Source organism: Grampus griseus (genome assembly GCF_964374135.1).
Source record: "Grampus griseus genome assembly, chromosome: 13".
In the NCBI taxonomy this organism is placed as follows: Eukaryota; Metazoa; Chordata; class Mammalia; order Artiodactyla; family Delphinidae; genus Grampus; species Grampus griseus.
Genome location: NC_139007.1, coordinates 32,076,460 through 32,096,268, shown reverse-complemented (window position 1 = coordinate 32,096,268; position 19,809 = coordinate 32,076,460). Strand labels below are relative to the sequence as shown.

The 19,809-nt window shown below is 34.5% G+C and overlaps 1 protein-coding gene across 1 annotated transcript in view; it reads left to right on the top strand.

Moving 5' to 3' along the window:
• Positions 1-19,809, top strand: part of ASCC3 (activating signal cointegrator 1 complex subunit 3) — a 333,359-nt gene that overhangs the window by 47,702 nt on the left and 265,848 nt on the right. The window contains exon 5 of the mRNA XM_082669278.1: positions 17,528-17,648. Coding sequence (XP_082525404.1) covers positions 17,528-17,648 — 121 coding nt within the window. The remainder of the gene's footprint in view (positions 1-17,527; positions 17,649-19,809) is intronic.

Genomic DNA, 19,809 nt, shown 5'->3' with positions numbered 1-19,809 from the left:
AAAATATAATTTATCTCATTCTCTGCAGTGCAACAACAATTTGCATAGCACATTTTTCTTGAGAGATAAATAAATGCTAAATAAATGCTGTCCTAATTTTCACAGTCACTTTCTTTTGTTGTTTAAGACTTTATTTTGGAATGTATGAATACTTAATAATTTTTTATGCCACAAACCAAACTAAGAATAATTTACAATGTTATAAATAACATACTCTGCTTTATGTAATTATTCTGATACTGAGTTCCATATGGACTGTTAATTCAAAACTTTTTTCAGAATTACTCAGTTAACATTTTCTTTTAACATACTTCATTATTCTTTGTTTTCAATACGCACATCATTTCATGTGCTAATCTAAAATTGCTTGTTATCTCAAAGGAAGACATTCCCTAAATTGAGTATAGTTTTTCTTTGAATACCATGTTTACTACAGTGTATAATGTATGCTGTTTATACAGTAGAGGTGTAGGTACAACTCTAAGTTTTAAAATGCCTCCCTTTATAATTAAGAAAGGAAATACATGGATTTGCCTTAGTTTAATTTATGAGAATCAGAATGCCTCCTCTTTTTCTTGGGGCTTATTGGATAGTCACTGGTGCATCACATGGTTTTCCAATCCTTCTACTATTCTTAGAATCTCAGCCTGAGTAGAGAATTTGTAAATTACCCTGTTTTAATACTAATACCTAAGGTTATTCTAACTTCATAAAATAAACTTCTGGAGCTTTATTTATCTGGTTTTTTTTTTTTTTTTTCTGTACGCGGGCCTCTCACTGCCGTGGCCTCTCCGGCCGTGGAGCACAGGCTCCGGACGCGCAGGCCCAGCGGCCATGGCTCACGGGCCCAGCTGCTCCGCGGCATGTGGGATCCTCCTAGACCGGGGCACGAACCCGTGTCCCCTGCATCGGCAGGCGGACTCTCAACCACTGTGCCACCAGGGAAGCCCTATTTATCTGTTTTTTAAAAGGTTTCTATAAGAAAGCAATTATTTCTTTCATGAAAGTTTGAAGCAAGTATGCTTCTAAAACTATGTTGCCTGGTATCTTTTTGTAGGGCAGACATTAATTAGCAATTCAGATTTTCCAGTCGTTGGTTTATTCAAATATTCTATTTATTCTTAAATCAAATTTGATAATTTTATATATTTTCTGTGAAATTAGCCATTTCACTAGCCAAGTATTCAAGCTTTTTGCTCTAAAGTTATTCATAATGTCTTCTTATTTAAAAAGAAAATTTTTTTTACACTAGCTTTTGGTTATGTTGCCCCTGTATTTCTGTCTGTTTTCTACTTTCTAATTTTTGATAGCGGAGTGTTTGTTTTCAGAGAACCAGCTTTTAATTTTTTTGCTCTTCTCTTTATTTTTTTTCCCCACATGTTTTAGCTTTTATTCATATTGCAGGTATTAGTTTTAAATAATAAGACATCTGGCAGTTTCCCAATCTTTAGATATGAAGTAGTTGGGACAAGCCTGATGTCCTTGTAGTTACATCCAGTTATAGCAGGTGTATTTGTTTCACAGTAGAAATGGGTTTCTTCTTTAAAAATTTTAATCTGTTTATAACTACTTGTTTTCTTATGCAATCAATAATAATGATAACATTTGAAATACTCTAAAAATATAAAGTGACATCAAGGACATTTATTGTATCTGAAAAATAAAGTAGATTCCAATGAGAATGTTAAAAGAGATGTATATTTTATGACCCGATAACTAATGCTGATAGAAAATGACCTCATATTGATCATTATTTACCTCTTTTCATTACTTACTCATTTTCTCCACAAAGATTTGTTAGGCATCTTTTTTATATTTTACTAGGTAGTTTTTGTTTAAACCACAAGTGTACAATCATTTAAACTTTACAAATATTTATCAGCAGTAGGAAAATAATCACCTTGATTGATATAGATTTAAAATTCTTTTTTCCTTGAATCATTTATCATCTTTTTTTAATTAATAAACTTTTTAAATAGCAGCCTTAAGTTTACAGAAAAATTGAGCAAAAAGGATAGAATGTTCCAATATACCCTCTTTTATTTTGTTTCATAAATTCTTTTAATGGAAGCAACTGCTTTGTTACCTCTTGGAGCTTTGTAATAGTACTTACTTGAAAGTCTTTATCACATTGTTCCATATTACCTTCTTCTGGAGTGAACTTAAGTTCCATTGTTGATTTTGTTGACTGTCATTTTTAGTTTAAGATTTCTTCATATGTTTTAGAATTTTAATTATGCTGATGGTGATGTTGATTTGTAGCTTCTTCCTTCCACATTCCCCCTCCTCCCCATCTTAGATTGCTATAGAGTTGTGGCCCCAAGTCTCATTTTGGTAGTAGTTCTTTTCAGCCCCTTCTTATAAACAGGGGAGCCCCATGCCCATGCTCTGGCCTCAGCTAAGCCTTGTTCTGCTTTGCACATTGTTTACAAGGAGCACTTTTTTTTTTTTTTTACATTTTGACCATGCCACAGCATGTGGGATCTTAGTTCCCCTACCAAGGATTGAAGCCGTGCCCCCTGTGGTGGAATCGTGAAGTCTTAACCATTGGACTGCCCGGGAAGTCCCCACAGAGCACTTTTCATCTAGGTTATCTCACAGGAGCCAGACTCCTGGCCTTGCTGTCTAGAACTGGAGCTCAGCTTGTTACTTTAGCCCTACTCGGTGTTTTACTTTTTTTGGCTCAATTTCTGGTCCAGGGAGATATTTTTCTTCTTTTTAAGTTTGAAGTGTCTTTTAGGTTTTTCTCTTTTTCAGTCTTACCAGAAGAGGTGCATTCACCTTCTGCAATCTTACCAGAAGTGCATTCACCTTCTGCAATCTTACCAGAAGAGGTGAATTTTGTGCCATACCTTCTTTTTCATCTTAATCGCTAATACTTGTTTTCAGAAGTCAGCCTCCTTCACAGGTTAAGCATAAAAGGGAAGAGAGTTTTTTGAAGATAGTTTTAAGAAGAAATTTAAAAGTAAAATATATTTTAGTTTAGTTTTTTTTAAGAGAAATGACTGTGATTATCCTTATAGGATCATCATATTTTTTTATTGTGACAAACTGCTTAAGGGTTTTGTTATTTAGAAACCTCTAAAAGTTGAAAATAGTAGAATAACTAAATTCAGTATATAGAATGTCGATTGTACTGTCAGAAACAGTGACCAATAAACACTTATTCAGCTTTTCTTTCTACTTAGGGTTAAAATTGAAATCTTAAGTTTGCTCAAGGCAATGGAAAATTAATCATGACAGTTATGTAGTTTTAATAAGAATAACTTAACTATAGACTTTACAAGTATTTTGATAATTTCAACAACAAAAAACCAAACCAGGAGCTCATTGTTACTTATATTATTAGTAAGCCTTATATATTTTTTGCTTTATTTTGGTATTTTTAACCCTGTCTCTTGTTTTATATGAGTACCTGGTTATCATAACTTCATTTCTTATGCATTTTATGTATCAACTGATACCCAGAAAAAGTGATGTGTGGTATAATATTCCTGGAGATTCAATTTCTGTGTAGAGAGTTAAGTGTCTTGAAAATACCCCAAATAGAAAGATCCCCTAATAAATGCTGTGATTTTTATTGTCTATGCCAATAAGGAAAGAGGCTAAACATTATTCCTTGCATATTATCAATCTACCATGAAACATAATAAATCTCATAACAATAGTAAATGTGTATTTTAATAGTTACAGGTATTGCTTTCTGTGAAAAATGTTAATTTTCTTTTGATATACAATTAAATAAGCTTACTTGGAGAGTAATACTTTACCCACTTGCTCCATTTTGTAAATCTGGCCATATAGATGCTCAAGCAAATTTTTCATTTCTGTTTGTAAGCTGCTCTTCTTTTCCCTAACCAGCTTAGTTCAAAGTGCCATCCATGGCTCTTCTACTTGGAAAGAATATAATGGACATTCTGCACTTATTGCATCTCTTAAGTAGTTCCAGTTAGATATTAGGATAAGGGATTTGCTTATTACCTCAAATGATTAAATTGTTAAAACATCTATTTTATTGCTATTATGAACTAATAATAATTATATTATTAAAATTACTGAAATAGTTTTTCAGTGATCAGAATGTTTAGAAAATGGTGTATGTTAGCGTGATTCCTATGTGGTTACATTGTGCTTGATTAAAAAAAAGGTTTTTCATTTGAAAAATAAGATTTGGTAGAGGAAATAAAGTTTAAATTATTCATTGGTCCTTGTACTATTAGTTATCAGCTGATTTGTCTACATGATTTTTTTTGGTTTATATAGTGTTCATTCCAAATATGGCAATTTGTGAAAACCTATTTTATTTATTAAGTTAGTGATGCTTTGTGTCCTTAGCGGACAAAAAGTTAAAAAAATTGGTAAATCAGGGCTTCCCTAGTGGCGCAGTGGTTGAGAGTCCGCCTGCCGATGCAGGGGACATGGGTTCGTGCCCCGGTCCGGGAAGATCCCACATGCCGCGGAGCGGCTGGGCCCGTGAGCCATGGCCGCTGAGCCTGCGCGTCCGGAGCCTGTGCTCCGCAACGGGAGAGGCCACAACAGTGAGAGGCCCGCGTACCACACACACACACACACACACACACACACACACACACAAAATTGGTAAATCAGAATCTGGTTTGTATTATTTATTTATTTATTTTAAAAATAAATAAATTTATTTATTTATTTTTGGCTGCATTGGGTCTTCGTTGCTGTGCGCAGGCTTTCTCTAGTTGTGGCGAGCGGGGGTTACTGTTTCGTTGCGGTGCGCAGGCTTCTCATTGCTGTGGCTTCTCTTGTTGAGGAGCATGGGCTCTAGGCGTGCAGGCTTCAGTAGTTGTGACTCGTGGGCTCAGTAGTTGCGGCTTGCAGGCTCTAGAGCGCAGGCTCAGTAGTTGTGGTGCACAGGCTTAGTTGTTCCTTGGCATGTGGGATCTTCCCGGACCAGGGCTCGAACCCATGTCCCCAGCATTGGCAGGCGGATTCTTAACCACTGCGCCACCAAGGAAGCCCTGGTTTGTATTATTAAAAAAAATAATAAATAAAACCTCTTCTGATTAAATAGTATGTGTTCATTGTAGAAAATTTGGAAAAGAAAAAAAATGAAAAGTGTGAAATTTAGTGAGATTCTTTCCGCATTTCTCTGTATAGGACTTGCTTGCATATTTTTATGGATGAGATAATTTGAGTAAAAAACAGAATTTAATGAAATAAAAAATAAAGACAACTGTCAAAAGCAAACAAGATATTCTTCAGTAGGGAAATGGATAAACTGTGGTATTCAGTGGTAAAAGAAAATGAGCCAGCAAGCCATGAAAAAACTTAGAAGAACCTTAAATGATTATTGCTAAGTGAAAGAAGTCAATCTGAAATGGGTACACACTATATGATTCCATCTATGTGACATTCTGTAAAAGGCAAAATTTTGGAGATAGTCAAAAAATAAGTGGTTACCAGGGGTTGGGGAGAAGGGAGAAAGGGGTGAATTGGTGGAGCATAGGGGATTTTTAGGGCAGTGAATCTCTTCTGTATGATACTGTAATGATAGATACATGTCATTGTGGTCATCATACATTTGCCAAAACTTGTAGAATATACAGCACAAAGAGTAAATAAACTCTAATGTAAACTATGAGCTTTTTAAAAAAACCCTAATTTGGTAGTCAGTGTGATAAACTAGACAGATAGATTTTGCTGTGTAAACATATTGTATCTAGATCTAAGCAGTGTTTTACAGTACAATCAAAATATCTCCTAGACCAGTGCTGTCTTTTTGTGATGATTGAAATATTTTGTTTGCTCTTCAACACAGTAGTCACTAGCCACATGCGGCTGTTGATCTCTTGAAACATGGTTAAATGTAACTGAGGAATTGTATTTCATATTTTGTTTAATTGTAATTACTTGGCATACAAATAGCCTTGTGTGACTAGTGGCTACAATACTAGATATTGAAGAATCTAAATTAGACAAGATATACCAAGAAATGTCAGCAGTGATTAATACAGTTAAATGGAGTTAATAGTTGATTGAAAAACCTTATTGTAAATATTGGTTCATTGCCAATTTGGAATCAGGTCTCCATTCTTTATCCTGTAGTTTTTTACTTTTGTCCTGTCCTCAGTACTTTAATCAATAATTTGTATAAAGGCACAGTTATTGAACTTGTGTTCTGGACTGGTTCAACACTGATAGTGTTTACTGATATATAGATTGCCAGAATCCAGATTTTAAAAGCTCTCTAAAGACTAAAAAAACAAAAAAAAAGAAGAAAATGAAATTTATAAGGGATCTATTTGAAATTTTGGGCTTAAAAATTATTATATAAAGTACAGGATATGGGAATCTGCCTACTAGGAATTTATGTGGAAAAAAACTAAAACCAAATACTTTTACTTGGCTACACATTCAATTTGAGCCAATAGTGTGATATTGTTACCAATTTAAGCTATGTTTAGAAAAGTTTAACATCTAGTCCAGAGTTGTTTTAATCTCTGTGATCTGCCCCAATCAAATTATATTTGAAATGTTATGCTCAGTTTTGGATGCCATTAAAAGTAAAAGGCTCAGTAAAAGGTAGATTTCTAAACGAACCTGGATAAAGAATCATCAAGAAACCAAGTTATATGAATAATAGTAAGGAATTGATGTATGTTTACCTGGGAAGGAAAGAACTTACGAGTGAAGTGTGCCTAATACTTTACTTGGCCTTATCTTTAAATTTTTGAAGGGCTGTCTTGTAGAAATATTATTAAGATCATTCTCTGTAACCCCAGAGGGCACAGCCAGTGTTAGGTGAAAGCTATAGTGAGTCTGATTGGGCTCAATGTACGGAAGGATCTTTTGACTTTAAGCATCCTCTAGCAGTGGCATGAGTTTCCTTATGAAGTGTTCTACTTGCTGGTGGAAGTATGCTGGGTGTTCATTAGCCAGAAAAAAAAAAAAATGTCAATAACAGCAGTAAATATGTATAGAGCACCTGTTGTCAGATACCATGCTAATTTCTTTTAACAGAAAGGAAAGCTGAGGCACAGAGAACTTAAGAAAGTTCCCATAGTCATATAAGTAGGAATTGACAAAATTGATAAACTTAGTTCTGAGTCCAATCCTGTGTTCTCAGCTGTCCTGTTTTTCAGACTCCTTTGGCAGTAATTATTGATTTTTGAGAGCTTTGTTTAGATGTCCTCCAAGGTCCCTTCTAAACTGAGCTTAGATGAGATTACCCCATTGTAGTTTCTACAATGTATGGGTGTATGTGAAAGCTGTGAGGGAGATTCATCTGGTTCTTTTATTTAACAGACTGAAATGGAGGAGACATACTGGTGGTTGTCAGGAAGGTTAAGGAAGCTGTGATCTAACCAGTGATTAAAGTTTTAGTTGAAGCAATGGTTTCAAATCTATCGGTGCTTTTTACAGAACACTAGGATATATTGTATTTAGTTTCACCATTGAACCAAGAATAATTTTACTAGCAGAAGTTGGAGTTAGAATATATGCATGCACATATTTACAATCATGAGCACACTTTCTTGAGAAAAAATGCTGAAGTAAATATGCATGTCAGATATTTGTGTTAATATTTGTTGTATGTTCATTTATTTCCTGACAAGTGATAGTTGATTATTCATACTTTTGTAGTATTTTCTTTGAATTATTATTCTATCATGATTGCTTTTAAATGATAAATGCATTAGTATTATGTACATTTAGCAAAGATTCACTGAATATTTCTTCAGATGAAGACTGTGAAAATGTTTGCTTTAGACGTAAAGCACTTAATTACTTGCCTGGGACATAACTAGTGTACAAGTATTAGGTTTTGTTATCATTTTCACTGTGATACAAATTATTTTGTGTACTTTTCTTACTCCCTTATTTGATTATGATTCGTTTATTTTGGTAATACTAAATACCTAATGTTAATTACTTATTATATGCAAGGCACTGTGTCATATACATTTACATACATTATTTAGTTCACATCACAACCCTGTGAAGGGTATGTATGTACTCTTATTCCCACTTTACAAATGAGAAAAGGAGGCTCAGAGCAGATGTCTAAGCTCCTAAAGCCAATGAGCAGCAGGCTTATGATTTGAGCCCGGACTGACTTTCTCCTAACCTAAACTGCTCTGTGTTACTAGTGTTCATAAGCTTGGTAAATTATTAAATTAAGTTGACTGACGGGGGGTAATATAAAGTAAAAACTGAGTTGCTGATGTAGAATGCACTTACACAAAAGTTTTGAAAATATGAGTAGCAGTGGTATCAGTGGATTGTACCTAATCTGTATTTCCTTACATTCTATAACTATAAATTAAATATAATTTAATATTTAATATATTAAATAATTTAATTATTTAATATAATTTAATTTATAATTTACATATAATTATAATTATGTGATTTAAATTATAATTTTATAATTTAAATTATAATATTATAATTCTACTGACCATTTTCAGAAACACCATTCATGTAATAACATTTTCAGAAAAAATATTATATTAAATATAAATATTGGTTATAAGATATATCCAAATAAGAAAACTTACATTGTGCAAAACTTTCATAACAGGATGATACTTTAAAGCATTGGTCTCCAAACTTTTTTGATTATACTTTCTAACCACGTTTGATAATGTATCCCTGATATAAATGTAGTTATTTAATTTTTTTTTTTTTTTTTTTTTTTGCTTTTTTGGGTTTTTTTTTTTTTTTTTTTTGCGGTACGCGGGCCTCTCACTGTTGCGGCCTATCCCGTTGCGGAGCACAGGCTCCAGACGCGCAGGCTCAGCGGCCATGGCTCACGGGCCCACCCGCTCCGCGGCATGTGGGATCCTCCCGGACCGGGGCACGAACCCGCGTCCCCTGCATCGGCAGGCGGACGCTCAACCACTGCGCCACCAGGGAAGCCCCAGTTATTTAATTTTAAACTGTATATGATATACAGTATAATTTTAAATTATGCTATGATGCCTTACGCTCATTATAAAACATACATAGAAATGGAGAATTAAAAAGGATGCTGTTTTAAAAAGAGTATTTAACTTTATTAATGATATTAAAATTCTTTCTAGTCAGAGCAATGTAATTGAATATACATCAGTATTTTTGACTCTTAGTGTAGCACTTTTTGATGTTTTGAGGTTCTGCTCCTGTGTTCAATTCAATTCAGTACTTCATCTTGATAACAATGGAGAGCAATTGGAAGTTTGTTGGCAAGGGTTGGAGGGAAGGTAGCATACGTTGATCAGACCTACATTTCCTAACATCTTCTGTCATTGCTATGTGGAGAATGGATTGGAATGTGTTTTGGATAGATGTGCAGAAACTATTTAGGAAGCCCTTTGCATGGTACAGGCAATAACTGTTTGGGATCTTAAAACAGACAAGGAGAAAGCCTTGAAATCTGTTTAGTAGTTGAGATCGAGAGAATTTAAGAGTGAAGTGGATGATGGGGTAGGATTGGGTGTGATGCATAAAGAGGTGGTAAGGGTGCATTTTAGGCTTTTGTGTAACTGGAAGGATGGCAATGCCATTCATGGAAATAAAGAATACTTAGAGTGAAGTGGGTGGAAAACCAAGAGATGGTTTTGGACGTATGTGGAATTGTGAGAGGCCTTAAGACCTCCAAGTGAAGATGATAACTAGACAATTTGTTAAATGAAGCTCAGAGTAGAGATCTGGGAAGGATGTGTGATTTTATGAGTTTTCAGTATATGCTTGCTAATGGGAGCTGAGGGCTTGCATGTGAACAGCTAAGGAGAGAACATGGAGTGGAAGAGAAAGCCTGGGATTAAACCTTAAGGAACTGCAACATTTAATAGTCAAAGGGAGCCTAAAGAAGAGATAGGAATGTACCAGCCAGAGTGGTAGGATACATATCACAAGAATGGCGTGTCTAGAGAACAGACTTGTGGTTGACGGCAGGAGAAGGGGAGGGAGAGGGATAGACTGCGAGTTTGGGGTTGGTAGATGCAAACTATTACATTTAGAATGGATAAACAACAAGGTCCTACTGTCTAGCACAGGGAACTATACTCAATATCCTATGATAAACCATAATGGAAAAGAATATTAAAAAAGAATGCCTCTATGTGTATAACTGAGTCACTTTGCTGCACAGCGGAGATTGGCACAGCATAGTAAATCAACTCTACTTCAATAAAATAAAATAAAATTACTTAAAAAAAAAGAATGGTGTGTCAAGCATATCAGAGGAAAAGTACGTTTCAAGAAGGATTAGGGGTATTTAGCAATGTGGAGTGATGCATGGAGGACGATCCAGGAAGATGGGACCAGAATAATATTCATTATCTTTATCAAATCTATGAATGAGTATCCTTCAAACAGAATGGATAATAGTAACATCTGCTGTCCTTCAGACAGAATGGATAATAGTAACAGTTTGCATAGATATCTTATTTTTACTTTCTTTTTCATGTTCTTTTCTTTAGTTTTTTATTGTAACCTTCTTAAAAAGTATAGATTAGAATTGAACTCAGCCCTCTAAATATGGTTCAGTCAGTGTAGTATCCTTTGAGATGCTAAATGGGGTTTTGGAGATACAGTATTGCTATTACTACATTAAATTTTTCCCTAGCCTTTATTACATTATTTATTCATATTGAACCTGTAAATAACCAACCCCCTACCCTTTCAGGATTTTTCTTAGGAATTTATTTGTGGGATAAGGTTTCCCCATCTTGTACAAGTACACATGAGTTTTTTAAACCTAATTGTGGGGTTTTATATTTACCTCTATTGCTTCTCCTTAGGTCTGGCCAGATTATATCAGACTATCTAGAAAATTTTAAAATTTTGATTCTATCATGAATTAAGTTGACACCTTTAACAAATTTAATTTAATATCTTCTAGTTTATATATAATTGATAAAATTTTGAACAGGACAGAGCCATGACCACTCTTTAAAGAACAACTTTAGTGGGTGATCTCCATATTGAGAATAATTCCATAATCCGCTTAACTGTATTGTCCAAAAGGATACCTCATTCACGTCAAGATATTATGCCTACTGTGCATCACTAGCTGTTTTTCAGAATGCCCATTGACTATTTGCTAGGGAGAATGGTTGGTCTCTCTTTTGAAAGAGGTCTTTTCGGAACTTCAGATAGACTTATTTTTGACTTTTAATGAATTCTTTAATATTGACTAGATGGAAACAGAATGGAACTGACAAACCATTTATAAATATGAATTTTATTATCGTTAAAGCCTGTTTTAGTGATTAAATACCTTGTTCAACATGTTTTGACTAACCTGAGAAATAGGGTTCAAACAGGACATTAACATGACCAGAATTGCCTTTTACTTGGAAATAATGTTTTGCCTCTAAATCTTTGAGTAAACCCATAATGCAAGTGTGTTTGTCATTTATTCTGTGGTTTCACAAACCCTCAGCATATCTGCATACCCCAGCTCTTGAACAGATTTATAGTTCTTATTTAGGCCCATTATAACTTTTTGTTACCAATTTTCCTAAGATTTATAGTATAATTTTCTGTGATATATTATTTAAAGGTTTTCATTACTTTATATTTTGCTTTTATGATGATGTAATGTGTGTGATTCATTTTGATACTGTGTTGGGGATATAGCATCCCCTAGAGCATCGTTCCTATTGGAATAAAAATGATATAACACAGAATACAGTGGAAAGTGGTGTTTACCTTTCCTGAGAGATTCACAAACTACATTCATCTGTTACAAGTGTAAGAAATAAGGAAGTAATGCTGCTTATTAGTAATGTTAGTCTGTACAGGGACTTCCCTGGTAGTCCAGTGGTTAAGACTGTGCTTTCAAGGCAGAGGGACTGGGTTTGATCCCTGGTCGAGGAACTAAGATCCCACATGCTGTGCAGAGTGGCCAAAAAAATTAAAAAAAAAAAAAAAAAAAAGTTTAAAAGGTAGTCTGTGCGTGTTCTGCAATAATTTTTTTTTTTTTGGCATCTCAGGAACATGGTCTGTTGGTTAATTTTTTTACTTTAATGAAGAACTACTTTAATTTGATAATTTAACTTAATGAAACAGGAATTATAATAACAATGAGAACCCTGAGCACCTTTGTCTATTGAGAAGTTCCTTAATAGATAATAATGGCTTTAGCAAAATCTACCAGGAAAAGGATATTACCTGTCTATTCCTATTGTGTTTCCTTTGAATCTCATATACTTAATTTATAGCCAGAGTAGTAAAACTTGCCTTTTTATTGTTTTGAGAGCTGCATTTTTGTTTTTTTAAACTCTGTAGTTGATGCCTGTTTCTCTACCCATAGCTAACTTTTCCCGCCTTTTTTTTTCAATTTGATAGCTTCTGGAACTTGTGTCAGTGTATAGAGCAATGATCCAGACAGTTGCACCTTTACAGACAGTCACTCTCAGTGCCAAATTAGTTTGTAGTGCGAATCTTGAATGAGAACTGCACCTGCTGTCAGTGTAGATGAAAATGACAAATGTTAGGGAAAGCGTAATTTGGGATTGCTTTAAATCTGATGGCAGCTGATCTCAGAATTCTGCTGGGGATTCTTCATTTTGGGTTATGGAAGTCCTGCTATTCAGAGCAAAACAGCCTTCTTGTCTCTTTTGCTAGGTCTTAGGTGTATTATTTTTAAGAAATAACATGCTCTTTGTGCTGTGATTCTATATCTGAGATGTTTTATCTAGAAGTTATCTTCCAGATACATTGGTGGTTTCCTAAAATTATGTTGGACTAAAAATTTCTGAATCTCTAATTTATCATATGTCAACATTATATTTCAAATATGCAAGGGTAGCTGCCACAATAAATCACATTCTTATGGAGGAAATGGTCTCAATTTAAGAATTAACATGTTCTTTGAAGGTTGATAGCATATAAAAGACATTTCATACTGTATGTAGAGAGCATTTGCTACTACAATTTGTTTGGAATATGGGGGGAGAAGGTATCTTTGTAGGTATGTATTACATTTATCTTTTTTGAATTTGCTTATTCTTTAATATCACCCTTACCTTAAGCATGGGACTTGTGTCTAAAAGCAATTCAAAACACTCACTTAAAATGCTTATCAGGAAAATTGTATTTAATCTTTATTTTTCAACCCTCAACAGTTTATTGGTTACTTTTAATATCTTAAGTCATTTTGGTTCATAATTTTAAAAAATAGCTTCATTGATATATAGTTCACATACCGTACAGTTCACCCACTTAAAATGTTATAAAGCAGTGTTTTTTAGTGTATTCATAGATATGGGCAACCATCACCACGGTCAATTTTAGAGCATTTACAAAACCTCAAAAAGAAATCCTAAGCCTTTAGCTAGTATTCCCCTACTCCCCCGCCCCCTTCTCCCAACCCCCAAGCCCTAAACAACCACTACTTTCTGTCTCTAGAAATTTCCTTATGTAGGACATTTCATATAAATGGAATCATAGTGCGTGGCCTTCTGTGACTGGCTTCTTTCACTTAGCAAAATGTTTTGAAGGTTCATCCGTGTTGTACACTACTTCATTCCTTTTTTTAAAAAATAAATTTATTTATTTATTTTTGTCTGTGTTGGGTCTTCGTTGCTGCGTGCGGGCTTTCTCTAGTTGCAGCGGGCAGGGGCTACTCTTTGTTGCAGTGTGTGGGCTTCTCATTGCTCTGGCTTCTCTTGCTGCGGAGCATGGGCTCTAGGTGCACGGGCTTCAGTAGCTGCAGCACACAGGCTCAGTAGTTGTGGCCCACAGGCTCTAGAGCACAGACTCAGTAGTTGTGGCGTACAGGCTTAGTTGCTCCGCGGCATGTGGGATCTTCCCTGACCAGGATTCGAACCCATGTCCCCTGCATCGGCAGGCGGATTCTCAACCACTACGCCACCAGGGAAGCCCTACTTCATTCATTTTTATGGCTTAGTAATATTCTGTGCTGTGGATGTATACCACATTTTGTTTATCCATGCATGAGTTGATGGACATTTGGGTTGTTTCTACCTTTTGGCTGTGTTAATAGCCCTGTTTGTGTGTAAGTTTTTGTTTGGACACATGTTTTAAATTCTTCTGGGTATATACCTAGGAATGGAATTGCTGGGTCATATTGTAATTCTGTGTTTAACTTACTGAGGAACCAGAATACTGTTTTTCACAATGGCTACACAACTTTGTATTCCTGCACTGTATGAGAATTCCAGTTTTCTCCACATCCTTGCCAACACTTACTATTTTCCATTAAAAAAATAGTTGTTCCAGTGGCTCTTCTTTGCATTTCTTTGATGACTAATGATGTTGAACATCTTTTCACGTGCTTATTGGCCATTTATATATTTTCCTTGGATAAATTCAGATCCTTTGCTCATTTTTTTCATTGGTTGTCTTTTTATTATTAGTAAGAATTCTTTATATATTCTGGATACAAGTCCTTTAACAGATATATGATTTGCAAATATTTTCTCCCATTCTGTGAGTTGTTTTATTCACTTTCTTGATGGTGTCCTTTGAAGCAGATGTTTCTTATTTTGATGAAGTCCAAATTATCTGTGTTTTCTTTTGTTGCTCATGCTGTTGGTGTCATATTTAAGAATCCCTTACCAAATCTGAGCCCATTAAACTTACTTCTGTAAAGTGTTTTATAAGTTTATATGTTAAATGTAGATCACTGATCCATTTCGATTTAATTTTTGTATATGGTATAATGGTCCAACTTCAGTTCATTTCATGTAGCTAGCCAGTTGTCCCATCATTTATTGAAAAGACTGATCTTTCCTAACTGAATGGTCTTGGCTCACTTTTTGAAAACTTTACTTATTTATTAGTTCTAATAGTATTTTAGTACATTCTTTTGTATTTTCCACATAGAAGATCATAGTGATCTATAAATAGAAATAGTTTTACCTCTTAATTTTCAATCTGGTTGCTTTTTATTTCTTTTTTCTTACCTAATTACCCTGACTTGAACCTCCAGTACAATGTTCAGTAGAAGTCACAAATGCACATTTTTTTGTCTTGTTTCTGTTCTTAGTGGGAAACTAATCCAGTGTTTCACCATTAAGTATGATGTTAACTGTGGGATTTTCATAGATGCCCTTTATCAGGTATTAGAAGTTCCTTTCTAGTCCTAACTTGTTGAATGTTTTTACCATGAAAGGATGTTGGGTTTTATCAAATGGTTCTTCTGCATCTGTTGAGCTGATCTTGTGACTTTTGCTTTTTATTCTGTTGCTATAATATATAAATTGATTGTCTTATGTTGAACTAACCTGATATTCCTGACATAAATCTCACATTGTCATGGTATATAATTCTTTTTATAAATTGCTGGATTTGATCTGGTTTGCTTGTATTTCACTGAGGATTTTTGTGTCCATATTCCTAAGAAGTACTGGTCTTTAGTTTTCTTATGACGTATTTATTTGTCTGGTTGTGGGGTCAGAGTAATATTGACCTCATAAAATGAGTTGTGAAATATTCTTTCCTCTCGTTTTTGGAAATGTTTGTGAGGAATTGGTTTTAACTTAAAATGCTTTGTAGAATTCATCATTGAAGCCATCTGGACCTGGACTTTTCTTTGTGGATGTTTTTTGATTATTAATTTAATCTTTCACTTGTTTTAGGTCTATTCAGGTTGTCTGTCTTGGGTTACTTTTGGTAGCTTGTGTCTTTCTAGGAATTTGTCCATTTCATCTAGTCTGCCACCTCCAGGGCTTGTTACTGTCATTTGCTTGTTTATTTGTTTAGTGACCTGCTGGGTTATTTTAGTGCAAACAGTTCCTTCTACCCTCACTCCACAGTGTTGAGCTTCTGATGTCGTTCCCAGGGAGCCGCACCTGTGAGTATACCCATAGTCACTTTGGGATGAAGGTAGTGTTAGCACAAACAACCCTTTTCTATGCTTCCCCTGACTCCATTCAGCTGTTCAGCGGTTCAGATCGGGACTTGAACCCACATGTGATCTTTACTAATTCCCAGCTGACCATTCTGATGTTTACAAAAATGCCCCTGGGACATAAATTCCTCCATAAACTAATCCAGTAAATTTGTGACCCCTTTGAAGGAGTAATTCCAAAGGTCAGTGTTGATATATAGTCTCACCCCAAGAGGGTCGTCCCAGTTGTCTCTCCTCTCAGTTCTCTCTTGTAACTTAGTTGTTGAATCTGTGAATCTTCTCCTAATTGTGGTTCACCACAACCTCTGCTCTTTCTGAGATAGCCCTTTGGCTTCAACTTCATGGCCTGGTTGCAGATGTGGTCTATTTCTTTGGAAGAGATTGGGATCTTTCTGTTTTATGGTTTGGTTCTACCCTCAGGCAAGATTTCTGAGGCAGAACTGTGGAGCTAGGAGTGGGGACAATGGAAGGCTTCTTTCTGAGTGACACCCCTGCTTTCGAATCTGAGTACTTGATGGAAGGGGTAGGCTGTAGCCTAAATTCTAGGCTTGCCTCTCCTTGTGTGGAATCACTGCCCTATCAGCCAGAGTGAGAGTGATTGGTCACCAGTATTTTCCTTGATGTTTTGCCCAAAGATAAGGCCTGTCCACATTTGGGGACAGGGTGGAAGACAGGTGGCCTTCTGTTTAGATAGTGTCAGTAAAATGAACAGCAAAAGGAAAATATTTACTAAATATTTAATGCCTTATATATACTCAACATAAAATTCCTACTTTTAATGATATTTTTATTTGTGTGGATTCTCTAAGAACAGTTAGAATTTGTTTAATATAAAATCTTCACATGTAGAATTAAAGTATAACATTTCTGGACAGGAAATATATATATACCCCCAAACCATATATGAGGAAATCTAAAGGCTTTCTGGCACAGTTATTTCATACAGTTATATAATTGAAAGTCTCTGAATCCTAAAACTGGTTCTGTGACTCTGGAATCAACTTAATCTGTGGCAATCACTCTGCATAGGAGAGTAGAATATGCATAAAAACTTTTAATAAAGTTACAGAAAGCACTTGCAGTACTGTGTTTCAGATTTCACATATATTAAGCATCGAAAATTATTGATACTTCCTAATTAAGCAATAATAAAATAATAAAAATACACTTTAACAGAAAAATACAATTAATTGTTTTTTAAGCACTAAAAATTTGGCATGTCATGATTTATTAAAACATTCTAATGATTTTTAACTCTAAAATGATAGCTCTTATTAGTAAGTTGTAAGAAAAATGGTACTCTGCACTCTATTTGGGAAAACCAGAATGGTATGTTAAAAAGCAAATTAATTTTAGAATTTCACTTGGTTATACCAAGAAAAAAACAAGTGTCAGAATTTTTTATTCTGTGATTTAGAGTTTTATATATAAATCATAATTATTTTAACAGTTGGATCGTGCTCTTTAATTATATAATTGCAGATAGTCTTATGAAGCCGAAAGCTCCTTAGCAATGTGAAGCAATGTAACTTTCCTAAGTTATTATTTTCTTATGATTCTTTTCTAAATACTTTTTAGTTCCTTCTGTGTTAGTTTAGCTTCATAGCTGTGTTGAATAGGGTGTTAATAACTTGAAAAAATAATTCATTTTGAGGTAACAGTTTGTTCTGATTTTCCTCTTATAAGCTGTTTGAACTGCTGGGACCTGATGGACTTGAACTTATTGAGAAACTCCTCCAGAACAGAATTACGATTGTGGACAGATTTCTTAATTCTTCAAATGATCATAAGTTGCAAGCTCTTCAAGGTAAGAAGTGTTCAGTGGTAATTCTATTTTAAAGGAAAAATTCATTGTTTAGCAGTCTATTTAATACAATTATACTTTTAATATTCTTTGGTTGATTATGTAGCTTACTGATACCATTCTCTTAAGTAGATTTTAGGTGTGGCAGATTATGAAACAAGTGTCAATGCCCCAAATAGGGTATTATGTCAGAGATTCTGTTTATGTTTAGGTATAGCAGAAGATTTGGAAAGACAAAAAAGAATTTTAAGGAAATACATATAGTGCTTAGAGTGGGTCAAGTAGAGTTATAATTTCTAACCACTTTTATTTTGAAAACTTTCAGACCTTAGTAGTGGTGCAAGGATAGTGTAATGAATACTCACGTACTCTTCATGTAGATTCACCATCACTAACATTTTGCTTCCACCCCCCATTATCATTCTCTACACACACACACACACACACACACACACACACACACACACACAGGCGTATGCACACATGGACACACACATATGCACATTTAAAATTTTTGCTGAACAATGACTAGAAGTTGCAGACATTATAATACTTCAGATATAAAATTTCAACATACAATAAGAGTCTCCTGCTTACCTGAAATACAGTTATCACACCCAGCAAGTTGAACATACATATAGCTATGTATTACATATGTTTGAAAACCCCAGAAGAATTAGAAAGAGTTGTCAAGGAAGCTAAAATTTTTTTTTTTTTTAAAAGCCTGACTTACTATGAGACAGCTGATGCCAAACTCAGGTTTTAGGTGGTAAGTAGGAAAACTGAGTTTCTTACCTTTACCCAAATGTCTTTGCCAGCTTTATAAATAGCTTGGAAGTTTTAAAAAGTGCATGGTCATAAGAAATTAGACCCCCTTCTTCAAACTAGTCAACATTTACCCTTCTTTTATGTAAGTGACGTCACCTTTTCCTTATGAGTGTGGCACTGAAAGGAAATTACAAAAAGAGCCTTAATTTAAATCCAAAATTTCTTATGGGTTTTCTTTATCCTACACTTTGATTACTGATAGTTGCCTTGGAGTTACTTTGAGATTTCTAGAAAGTTTGAAGATTGGAGTTTAGCCACTTTGTCTTTCTGCAAGTCTCTTGGTTCTTTAAGTATATTGAACACTTATAAACTACCTTGCTGTAAGAGGACTTTCACCTGTTAAACAGTGCTTAATCAGACATTGCAATAAGCCAGCAGAACTTAGGAGCATTTAAAATGTGTATCTGCCAGAAGAAAAGGAATGAATTTAAATATCTGGTCTTGTGATGTAATTTCTGAGGATTTGATGTTCATTTTGTCAGCCTTTTAAGTGCTGATACATACTGATTCCACCTTTTATTAGTGCTAATTTATTAACGAAAAGTTCAAAATGAGTTCAGCTTCACATATTTTTTTAAGAAAGCTGTGGACGATGAGTTAATGTTTTGTAGTTTCATTATGTCCATTTTTGTTTAACATTTATACACAAACTTTATTCTACTAGGATAACTTTAAGAAGCAACACACTTTTTAACCTAAAACCAAATATTAAATTTGAATTATTAAAAAATATTTGAACCATCAGTCTGCCCTGAAATATTTTCTACTCTTCTCAATCAGCTTTTACTCTTTTAGTCTATGCTAGATTGTTACTAATGTTGCTACTATTTAAGAATAATAATTATACCATAGAAAATTGGGGGCATTTAAACAAACTTCTTCTAAGGACTGTGGTAAAAGAAGAGCTGACAAATGAGCATATTAGGTTTTTTGTGTATCTTCATTAAAGATGATTTTCCTTATTTTGGGGGGGAGGGAGAAAGAAATATTCTTGAAGAAAAGAATCATTAGACACTGTTACTTTATCACTGTTCTCATCCATTTAGATCTTTTGATATAAATTTTATGTTAACGATCCTTCAAAATTCTCTTAAAAATACCAAATTGTATTTGTATTCTCTATTAAGCTACCTTAGTAAGACAGCTGCATCCTGCTCTTTTCTGTGTTCCACAAAATCATGGTCTTAGAGAGCAATAGCTTCCTGCCATTTAGCATTTTCTAGCTTTCATACTGATTTTCTTTGAATCCTTTTATCCAGATATATATACATCCACCCTACTTTATCTCTGTTCTTATAACCAGGAAATGTAAGGTAGGTGAGAAGTGGGTGGGTAT